The 11,925-nt window shown below is 37.0% G+C and overlaps 1 protein-coding gene across 4 annotated transcripts in view; it reads left to right on the top strand.

Moving 5' to 3' along the window:
* Ttc37 (tetratricopeptide repeat domain 37) overlaps positions 1-11,925 on the top strand; it is a 105,475-nt gene that overhangs the window by 42,212 nt on the left and 51,338 nt on the right. For all 4 annotated transcript variants that reach the window (XM_029543987.1, XM_021208292.1, XM_029543989.1 and 1 more), the window contains 7 exons: positions 230-371; positions 3,096-3,189; positions 5,075-5,152; positions 7,475-7,599; positions 8,549-8,672; positions 10,283-10,501; positions 11,654-11,726. In XM_029543987.1, the coding sequence (XP_029399847.1) occupies positions 230-371; positions 3,096-3,189; positions 5,075-5,152; positions 7,475-7,599; positions 8,549-8,672; positions 10,283-10,501; positions 11,654-11,726 (855 nt within the window). The remainder of the gene's footprint in view (positions 1-229; positions 372-3,095; positions 3,190-5,074; positions 5,153-7,474; positions 7,600-8,548; positions 8,673-10,282; positions 10,502-11,653; positions 11,727-11,925) is intronic.

An 11,925-nucleotide genomic window follows, 5' to 3' on the forward strand; every position in this document is an offset into this window, starting at 1 on the left:
TCTGGCAAGCCTCTAGTTTTTACTCTTTATTGCATTTGATTTTCCTCAGGTTTAGAGAAGCGGTATTAAATTGATCTCAACCATTCCTCCCCCCCCCCATGGAATCTTTTGTTAAAGGCTCTTAAGGAAGACTAAGCTATGATGCTATTGTTACTGAAATATGCTATTTTATTTCTTAGTTTTAATGAAATATTTATTTTTCTAAGTTCAGTTTTTTTTTTTTTTTAAGACTGAAGGAGCAATAGGTTATGCATATTGGGTTTGTACAACATTACAAGACAAAAGCAACAGAGAAACAGAGCTCTACCAGTACAACATCCTTGAGATGAATGCTATCCCTGCGGCACAGGGAGTTCTGTGTAAATACGTAGGTAAGACATCTATTGGGTATAGTGCAGTATCACACTCCTGAAATGACTTAATTTTTTTAAATTCACCCATCCTATGTTAAATATTAGTGTTATTCAGATGCTAACTTGACTTTTTATTGATACTTGGAAGGAATACAATTATTAAATGAAAGTAATGACTTTGAAAAAGTGATTAACCCCCTTTTATTTCTTTCTGACTGAAGATGTTCTTGTACTAATGGAAGTGTGCTGAAGGTTAGCGGTTCTGAGTCACTGGTGCTGTCTTTCCTCTGGTCCTTTTCAGTGTGGGCACCAGACATTTTACTTCCCTTAGCTTATACTTCACCTTTGAGGAGAAAGATCACAATTCCCAAGTTGTATAGTTATAGTTAGGAGAATTAGAAAAGATAATATATAGGAGATGCTGAACCCACACCCAGGGATGTTACCCTTTCCTGTTAATTCCTGATTATCTTGTAAAATGTTGGAAAAAATACACTTAGATTTAGGAAACTGGCAGAGTTTATTAGCTTTACCTGGTAATAATTTTCTTTGTTTTTAAAATAAAACCCCCACTTAGCTTTTTATCTTCACTTCACTGAGTCCTTAGGCAGACTGTACAACTGAATTTCAACTGTCTTACTTGTGATATGAAAGAAGTACCTACTACTTGGTACTTGTATTTATTTCAGAGAGATGACTGCTCACAGTGTTAGGCTGGGCACTTGGCAGAAATAGTCATAGTAGAAAGCAGCAGCAGAATAACATGGAATAAAACACAGGACAGAAAAGGGTTCGGTTCTCTTGCGCCTTTAGTATGTGCAGAGAGTAATGCGTTCACAGGCATCAGCATGTCGGGACGTTGTCATCTATTGCAGTGTGCTGACAGGAAGGACACAGCTAAGTTCCCAGAGATAAGGAAGTGTTAACTCAGAAATCTTATTTACCACTTTCCTTACTTTAAAACAACTTAAAGGATTTACATAAAGAGGTAAATCTCTTAATAAAATGCAGATACCTATAATGATGAACAAAATTTTCTAACAAATGTGCACAACTGATTCTTAAACAGTGGAATTATTTTCATAGACTTGTGTAAATGCTGTGCGCGTTGCCAGAAACACTAGCACAGTAGAAATAGAACAAAGAGAGAATCTGATGAGCATGTGTAGACCATCTCTGTCTGTCCTACTGAGTTCCTGTAACATGGTGTTTGGAGCTTCTGATGAGCATGTGTAGACCATCTCTGTCTGTCCTACTGAGTTCCTGTAACATGGTGTATGGAGCTTCTGACGCTTTCCTATGGTACTGTGATCTTGTAGGATGACCTTAGGGATTTAGAGAGTGACTCTGACGAGGGTTTTCCCTCTGATGTTAAAGTCCCACCCACCACGTAAGACTCTTACTTGCCTTCGACTTCATTAATCAACATAGGGGATATGAAAACCTGTTCTTCAGTACTACTTACGTGAACTAGACAAGGGAATATTTTCTTTGTCCAATGCAGTGCACTTTCAATATTAAAATTAGAAAATACTACATTGAAAGTGCCTAGATCTGGGCTGGTGACATGGCTCAGTGGTTAAGAGCATTGACTGCTTTTCCAAAGATTCTGAGTTCAAATCCCAGCAACCACATGGTGGCTCACAACCATCCATAATGAGATCCGATGCCCTCTTCTGGTGTGTCTAAAGACAGCTACAGTGTACTTAACATATAATAGTAAACAAATCTTTAAAGAAAAAAAAAAAAAAGAACAAAAGATCCATTTCTTTGTTCCTGGTACAACATATAGAACCACCAAGAGAAAATCATTGGTAAATTAAATCGTAAGAGGTTTAATTGGTTAGCCCCCCGAAAATATGAAATTCTATAAGAACTAATAAAAATTTTTAAAAATCCTGAATATAATGTTGGAACTAGTTTTGGTGGGTTATAATTTCAAATAATATTACTTTAAGGTAAACATGTTGTGTGTGTGTGTGTGTGTGTGTGTTTTAAACCAAACATGACAAAGATAAAACATAAGATAAAACAAAAACTGTCACATTGAGGCTGGACAAAGTAACCGGACAGAAGGAAAAGAACCCCAAGAGCGGGTACTAAGCTAATAGCTGGTGTCTTTGTGTGTGTGTGTCCAGACCTGTGCTTGCTGCTTCATCTTCTGTTAGTTCACTAAGCCAATAGCTGGTGTGTGTGTGTGTGTGTGTGTCCTGCCATGTGCGTGCTGCTTCATCCTCTGTTAGTTCACTAAGCCAATAGCTGGTGTGTGTGTGTGTGTGTGTGTGTGTGTGTGTGTGTGTCCAGCCATGTGCGTGCTGCTTCATCCTCTGAGTTCATATGAGCTTTGCCTAGTTGATTCAGAGGGCCTTGGTCTGGTGCCCCCATCCCCTCTGGTTCTTACACTCTTCTTCCTCTTCTGCTGAGATCTTTGAGCTCTGAGGGAAGAGGTTTGATGGAGACGTTTCAGTCAGAGCTGTGTGTTCCAAGGACTCAGAGAAAACATGTTTAAATTATAAATATAACTAGAAACCTCATATAACTCTTCAATATTATTCAGTAATTTAGAAAAATTATCAAAGATCACTGGTATGTTCAAGGTAAATTAGATGTAATATTAATAATACCATCAATCTCAGTTTGTAATCTTCTGTTTTGAGATACTGAAACAAAAAGAATTATATTATTTTTGTAAATATATAGTCATCATGAATATACAAATTAAAGATATTTGTGAATTTCCAGAAAGAATTCAGAATTCCGCTTCAGCTTTCACAATGTTGGGTTATTTAAACGAGCATCTGCAGTTGAAAAGGGAAGCAGCCGAGGCGTACCAAAGGTAGGCTGTGCTCCTTTGGTCATCCACCGTGTTGTCAGTACTCTTAATGTTTACAGTCTCTTAACAAAAGAACTAATGCGATTTTTGTCTCCTTTCCTGGTCGTCATTGTAGTACCTCGTCGAAGGTGGAAAGATGCGGTTCCAAGTTTTCAGCTGTATTTTGGGTTCCATTGGCTAGGGAGTGGGTCACAGATGAGGGCACAATACAAATTCTCAAAGATTCTGTTTTAAAGAATCTGTCCCCTGTAGTGAGACAGGAAATAGCAACGTGAATATTTGCTTGACTTACCTTATTATCTATCACATATTTGATAGTGTGTGCCAAGCAGTGTCCTTGGCATGAAAAATTTATCAGAGAATTAAAATAAACAGAGGCCCTCTTCTCACGGAACTTCTCAATGGGAGGTACTCAATAAGCTAATAATATCTGGTTACTAACAGTTGCTAAGGAAGAATTAGAATAGGCTAGGGTCAGAGAAATAGGAAGGTACATTTTATATTGAGTGATAGCAAGTACTCCCAAATGGAAGGAGTTTGCTATATTTAACAAACAAAACCCATGTACTAGTGTAGTGAATATCCTAGAGACTGGTAGGAAATGAAACAAACTATTTTTCCTTTATAAGGTTAAGTTAGCATGAAAATAACTATTCATCTCATGAGTAACTACTAAATAACTACTAAAAGAGCTGATTGTCTAGCTTTAAGACACACCACTATTTCAGATGTAAATAAATATTCAGAAGATATCTGGTCATGTGTAATGAAGTATCCCAAATAATTAACTACATTCTTTTGTGGATTCCCATATAGTTCAAAGGAATAATCACTAGATGGTACTGGAGGTTATACAATGATGTAATTTTTTCAGTTGATGGAAGGTTTACTAAAAAAACAAAACAAAACAAAACAAAACCCCCACAATTTTCTTATTACAATGTCAGTAAACTTAGAGTAAATAAAATATAGAGTATAGCAGTTAATACATAAAATAGCTTGCAGTGTTTGGTCCTTTTTTTTTTTTTTTTTTACTACTATTGTAGATGTTGCTAACTCTGACATCATGGAGCTTCAGTCATGTGACTACGTACCACTCCTTTTTAACTGACCACAGCAACTGTATTATATGTTGTGATAGTTGAGGCTTGAAGCATAAATAGTACATAAATTCAATCAGAAGTGTAGTTTTAATTTTTGTGGCATTTTGTTTCTTGAACAAGTTGTTTTTCATGCAACATCAAGTAGAATAAACAAACAAACAAACACCTTTCTTGATATTTCTCCTGGCGGACTCTTTTTAAAGAGAAAAGAAAGAAATCATTAAAAGAATAAAAGTTAGCTTTTAGGACATTTCCTTCCTTGCCTACAGAGAACACAGTGGGAGAAAAAAGCTTTAGTTCTTGGTAAATGTATTCTAAGCCCAGCCGGACCTCTTACCTTTTCTGTTAACTCATTGTCTTTTAGTGTTTCTGTGTGGAGATCCTCAGAGCACATGAAAGCATTCAATTTTTCTGCCTTCCTACATAAGTGTTTTTAAGAGTGTCTTGTTTAAATATTGGTGTGTCAAAATATAACATGGATATGGTCATTGCTTATGTTTGGATTACAAATTTTAGAATATTTATAACTCATATGCAATAATAAATGTCTTTACTTGTGAAAAAATAAGTAGATTACATTTTACTGACAACATAAAACTTAAATATATTTAAGTGCCTTTGTGGTATGAACTTACTGAAATATGAATAAGTTGCCATTAATAGCATTAAAGAATTAGTAGAATTGAAACAAATGAATATAAATCTATATAGATATAGGTCAGGAGAAATGTATAAAACAAAATGTTGCACATACAGAATTCAAAATACCTTGGTTTTTTTTTAAGGGCAACTGCACTGTTACATTCTGCTGAAGACCAACATACTTACAACATTACAGTAAGAAACTGGGGCAGATTGTTATGGTAAGGCTGTTTTTTCTCATTAATTCTACGAATCTGTATCTTAGGGAAAATCTTGTCCCTACAGATATGAAGACTAGTATCTAGAACACTGGAATACCTTATTCCAAGTGCCAGAATGTGTTAAACTTTCTGTACTCTTAAAAACTAGCCTGAGTGTGCCTTGTGAAGAGTGACTGTTGGAGCCCATGTTTTATGGACTGGAAAGAGGACCAATTCTTTAATAGAAGCCTATTTAACTAGTTGGGGAGTTGGGTTTATTCGGGATGGCTGTATATTTAAATTGGAAATAAATATTATGGTCTAGGAGCTCCTTTGATATAGTACAAAAAGTTCAGGACATATAGCTAGGTGTCCCTTACGTTCTCTCAGTCTGCTGACTGAGAAGAACAGGCAGACAGTTGCTTTAGGGGGTTGAGGCTAGACCCCCTAGCTAGAGGACAGATGGCTAGGGAGAGGGTTTGTGACTCATGGTTGAGTTTTTACATCTATAGTTGCCCTAAATTTGAATGGTCTAGTTTGAAGTATATTAAATTGCAGCTTGGTGCTTTCGGGTCAGTCTTTACATCTCCTAAGGAGCTGCACATGGAGGCATGAGGTAGCCAGTTCTTCCTGTCTCCACCATAACTTAAGGAAATTTTGCTGGTTGCCTATTACGTTTTTTAAACTGTTATATTTTACTAATTGGTAGAATTAACTCTGTTAATTTCAGGGCTGTTGAAGCAGAGGATACGTAGAATAAGAAACTAGCATTTCATCTTCTTAAGTGTAATGTTTCATATAGACTCAATATCTTTGAAGACAATATTACTTTCTATAGAAAATTGGCCATTTATTTTCTTATAAAAAAGATATATTTATTTTTATTTCATGTGTCTATGTGAGTATCTGTATGTATGTATGTGAAACATGTGTGTCTGATGCCCAGAGGTGCCAGAGAGGGTTTGGAGCACTTGTAACATGAGTTAGCAGACTGTCCTGAACCACTGAGAGTGGGTGCTCAGCACTGACATGGATCTTCTGTGAGAACAGTATATGCTTTAACCACTGAACATCACTCCAGCCTCCATTTGGTTTTATTTGGAAATATCTTGAACTCAGATGCTCATGGTACACAATAAGCTATAGTGTGTAAGTTGATGAATAGCCACCACTCATGTGTAGCATGTTAATATTCTGTGAGTTTGCTTCAAGCTTCTGTTTCAAAGACAAAGCCATAATGGTGATATTCCCTTCCCCCTTACCCTTACTTGTCTATCCCTATACATTTCTGAAATTTTTCATTTAAAGAAGTATGTATGTACATATTTACAAATAATCTATCAAAGGATAGCCTTCTTTTAAAATTGGAGCTTAGTTTTAATATGTTTTATCTTTATAAAACTAATATTTGAAGCAAAGGTTGCTTGGATTTTTAATTTCCAATTATAGCTTCAAAGATTAATATGTTTTTAAAAATATTTCTATAACATTTATAAGAAACTTTGGACTATAGTGATAAGTACCAGAAGAGTCTCAGAAATATTAATTTAGATAACACTTGGGGTGGGAGAGTTGGCTCAGCAATATAAAGTGCTCGCTGCTCCTCCAGAGGTCCTGAGTTTGCTTTCCAGCACCTATGTGAGGCAGCTTACAACCACCTATAACTCAAGCTTCTAGGGATCCTTCTTCCGGCCTCCACTGTCACCCACATGCATGTGACATAGACTCACACACACAGACACACAAATACATAAATGAAAGATTGTTAGGTAATGTCAGGTGACTTTATGTGACTTTATGGAAGATAAACAGCCAGCTATTCCATTATTATGATCCCTAATGCATGTTAGTTTTTCTGACTATATATTGAAACACAAAACAATAAAAATTTCTCAAAATTTTATTGTGTCAATATGCCATCCAAAGAATGGCTGTATAGGTAAATTGTTTATAGGAAGGCTAGGTTTTCACTCTTGACTAAATATAACTTACTGGAGAATCTAGATCCATACTCTTAGGGTAATTTTTAACTAACATAGTAAATGTAAAAATTAGATATTTTTTTTAATAAAAGCCAACCTGAAATTGTTCTTATGATGGGATTTAAGTAATGTTTGTTAAGAAAAAACAAAGCGTTTAAGAGAGTAACTAGAATTTTGCAGAGCCATTCATTTTCACACATAATTTACGAGGAAAACAGGTGCAGTCAGATCCCCTAGCTATGTGTGCCTTCTACTTTAATTCTTTTCAGCAACTTGAGCAGTAATGTATTTTATTTGCCACATCACTATAAAAAAGGACATGTAGATAAGTCTCTAAAAGTAAGCTATGCTTCCTTCTTAGCTCCATTGGTGACTGTGACAGAGCTATCCAGGCCTTTAAGTCGACGCCCCTTGTGGAGCTGGAGGACATCATTGGGTTTGCATTGGCATTGTTTATGAAGGGCCTGTATAAAGAGAGCGGTTCAGGCAAGTAATCATGTCACTTGACCTTTTTCAGAGAAATATGATACTGGGATTGTGATGGGGTTGCAGGACTTTAGTTCATTAGTTAAAATTTTAAACATTTATATGTATAAGTTCATGTATGTGAGTTCACGATTGTGTGCCTACTGTCGTCCTTGGAGGCCAGAAGAGAGCATCTGGAGTTATAGGCAGTTGTGTGCTACTGTGTGGATGCTGGGAATTGAACCTTGATCCTCTAGAAGAGCAGCTAATGCTCTTAACTGCTGAGCCATATCTCCAGCTCTGGGGTTGCAGTGTTTCCTAAAATCTGACTAGGAGTCAGGAGCCATAAAAAGTCATCTCATTAGTGTGGGATGATGATGAGTAATCCTAATGAACAAATGAAAGGGAGCATCCATTGGACATTTGAGGAGACTGAGGCACAGGTCTTTACAGTTGATATGTAAGTTAGCATTTGAAAACAGATACTTACTATTCTATACTGCTTAAATGAAATTTTTTTGATAAGCAAAAGCTCCAGCTTTTGTTAGTAATTTATTTTTATTTTTCCAAAAAGTTTAACTGAAGAAATTCTGATAAACATGGGCCCTGCCACTATGTGTATAGTGCAGTTAAATATGCCCTGGCTGGTGGAAGTGATGATGTGTACTAGGAGTGTGATCAGACATTCGTGTTTCCCAGTCTTCTTTTCTACCTAAGGTGACCTCAAAGTATATTCTGCAGCCAGAAGGTGGGGATTGTCACCTAACACACATAAAGGTATCCTCAGGGTTACTTTGGAATAGCCAAACCATGGGAGCTTTCATTCTGTCTGCTTGAAAACAAGAGAACCAGGAAGAAGGAATTTCTGTTAGATCTGTTTTGAAAAGTGGGATTAAGGAGGGGAAAATGCCATGTTTTGTTAGTTAGAATCACTTTTATATTTTGCTTCTTGTCTTCTTCTTTGTAATAGCCTATGAGAGAGCCTTGGCTGTTTGTAAATCAGAGCAAGACAAAGCTCACATCTTGACAGCTATGGCAATAATGGAATATAAACAAGGGAAAATGGATGCAGCCAAGTCATTTCTCTTCAAATGGTATGTATAGCTGGCTTTAACACTTACCAGTCAGATCCTTAAAGTCTTTAAGATGAGATTTGAACAATGTAAAATAAGTTTTAAATGTTTTAGGAACTTTTAAGTACATGGAAGGAATTGGACCTGCCTTGTTCTAAGTTGACAATCACAGGTGTAGTTAACTCTCATGGCTTAATTCGTAGCTTTGCATCTGTTCAATATTGCTTTTTATTATCAGGAATAATTGACCACATGGGCCATAAATCTTTAGTGAAAGGAATTATGAGTTGACTCTGTTAGGTTGCTGAGATCCTCAAAAAGGCTCTCCTCCTCCCTCCCTTCCTCTTCAAGTTAATCTAAGGGAGGGGAAAAAAGGTTCATTTAAAGTATCTTTAAAGATACCCGTAGAACTAACATACTTCTGGTTTCAGAACAAGTTAAAATGAGAACCTGTAATAATGCAGTTATTTATACAGTACTTGTTGAGTTCTTGAAGCTTATTTGTTTTGTTTTAGAAAATTGGCTGCGATTCTTCAGGAGCAGGAGATGGTTAATGCAGACTATTAGAAAGGCTTACCAGTAAGGTTTGCTGATCTTAGGAGTGGTACAAATCCTCACAGGACAGAAGGCCCCTCCCCACTTCAGGAAGCGTATGGTTCCACTACCATACATAGATGCTCTCCTTGGTTTCTGTGACAAGGAACAACACATTGCCTCCATAGCTGCCCCTCAGTCCCAAAGGGAGGAATGTCCGTTACACTGAACATCTCTTACCTGGCCTGCACTGTCCTTGACTGCTTGATGTGGCATGATGAGAAAAGGCCCTTGGAACCTATATATACAAAAATGGAGAGGTTTCTGACCCTCTACGCAGTGAGGGAAACTGATAAGACCTTCTGAAAATGGCTTCCAGTTACAACTCTGTGTGACTTAGCTGGGAAGGGCTGAGAACCCATTCTCTAGTACCAGCTCTAGTGGGCCCTGGGTCTCCTTTCTTCTTCAGCTAGAAGCATGCAAGGTGAGGTTCTGTGCTGAGGAGACCAGGGAAGGTCCTCAGTCTCTCAGCTGTAGCTCCTCTGTCAGGGAGAGCCTCCTGCTACCTGCCACCCACTAGACCCATGGCCTACTAAAACCTGGTGCTTCTGGTGTTTGTGGTCCCTGCCACTACTGTGGGACTGCAGTGCTTTTCTGACACTTTGCTCTACCACAAAGCAGCTGCCCCTCCTTAGTTCAATTTGGGGAGACAAAGCAGAGTGCTGTCGTCTCTAATCTGCATCTTCTTATCTTCCTTTAATTAAATAGAGTTTTATTAAAATTAAACATTTTACTAAAATTGTTTTCATTATTTACCTAATACTGAGACTCAAAGAGACTAATTTATTGTTTCTAAAACATAGACATAATGACTTGAAATGAGATTTGTCAATTTATGCTATGAAAGACCATTGTTATTTTGCTCCAGTCAGATAATTATTATATTTAAATGTAAAGAATTCTTTTTATATTAAGCACAAAATTGTCTTATTTTAATGAATGTTTAAGTAAATAACTTTTTGTATTAAGTAAAACCTCTTGGTAGATATTACACTACTGTACTAATGGCTAACAGACTATTAAATATTTATTTATAGCTCTATTTTAAAGGAACCAACTACAGAAAGTCTTCAAGCACTGTGTGCTCTAGGGTTGGCAATGCAGGATGCCACACTGTCAAAAGCAGCACTGAATGAGTTACTGAAGCACATCAAACGCAAGAATGATTATCACAGGTGCCTTCTTACGTCAGCAGTTTACGCACTGCAGGGCCGCAGTGTGGCAGTGCAAAGACAAGTGGCCAAGGCTGTGCACAGGTGAGGCTGCGTTTGGGGTCTAATTGTATGATGTGCTTATGTTCAGCTTTTAGGCTTTACTATGATGATAGAATGAAATACTCATCTCATTTTGGAAATCAGACTGCTTGTTATTTTGATCAGTTGATGAAATTTTCCTTTTTTGGGAGAAGCTTCAATTATTTTGACATAAAAGTCTGTAATTCCTGTTTGTAATATTGTCAGTTTACTAACTGATCTATATCAACACATATCCAAGAGTTCCAAGACAGCCAAGGCTATACAGAGAGACCTTGACTCAATAAACCAAAATAAACCAAAATAAACACACAACAACAACAGGCCAAAATGATATTTTACAGGAATTATTTTTATTTTCATATGTTGTAGCTTTAATTTATTTTCCTTTCTTCATTTATTCATATTAATAGCCTTTGCTGATTGGTGAGAGGGTGAGTGAGAGACACACAAGTAGCATGTACTTGCGAGAATGGGAGGACAATGTGTGGCGTTTGCTTCTCTCCTAGCTCATATGGTTCCCATATGGTTAAGGATTCCATACGTCAGAGGTTTTCAACCTATGGCTCGCAACCAATTTGACAAATCTCTGTCTTCAAAAATATTTATATTAAGACTCATAACAACACCAAATTTACAGTTATTTAAAGTAGCATCAAAATAATTTTACTATTGGGGGGGGGAGTCATTGCACCATGAGGAATTGTATGATAGGGTTGAGAACCTCAATCACAGGTCAGGTTAAGTTCCTTAACCCACTGAGCCATCTCTGGCTGGACTAAAAGAATTAATATGAAGTGTACTCCTTATGAACTATTTCCATCCTCCTGTTGTGTAATGGAGTTCATCCTATGCCTTTAAAATTCTTTGTAGTTCTGAACACACATGCTGTGTTTCCTTAATTATTTTTATTTGTCTCATAATTTTTTCACCATGCTACTGTTTTCCTTCATGGTTTAAGAACATAAGAATTCTTAGTGTATAGAAAACAATATAGTTTGTTTTCTAAAGTTTAAGGTATTTTCAGTTAAATATGAGCAGTTAATATGATCTTGCTTAGGTGTCTAAAACACTTTAAGCTTAAAATATTTGCTGTGCCTTTTGTGGTTAAAGTAACTCCCATCTTTAAGACAAGCATTTTTATGTTCCCTCTAGTAACCCTGCTGACCCTGCTCTGTGGTCTTTGCTATCTCGAATTGTTGCTCAGTACACACAGCGGAGCGCAAAGGTGAGTAATGCCTACAATTCTGACCAGTAACCAGTGGTGTGTTAAATATATATGTGTCTGTATATTGTTACACGTGTATGTGTGTGTGTGTGTGTGTGTGTGTGTGTATATACTTGTATATGCACAGAGAGAGACCACACACACACACACTCGCGCGTGTCACGGGCCCCACACGACACATATGCTAAGACAGCATTTG

The sequence above is a fragment of the Mus pahari genome, chromosome 11 (assembly GCF_900095145.1).
Source record: "Mus pahari chromosome 11, PAHARI_EIJ_v1.1, whole genome shotgun sequence".
In the NCBI taxonomy this organism is placed as follows: domain Eukaryota; kingdom Metazoa; phylum Chordata; class Mammalia; order Rodentia; family Muridae; genus Mus; species Mus pahari.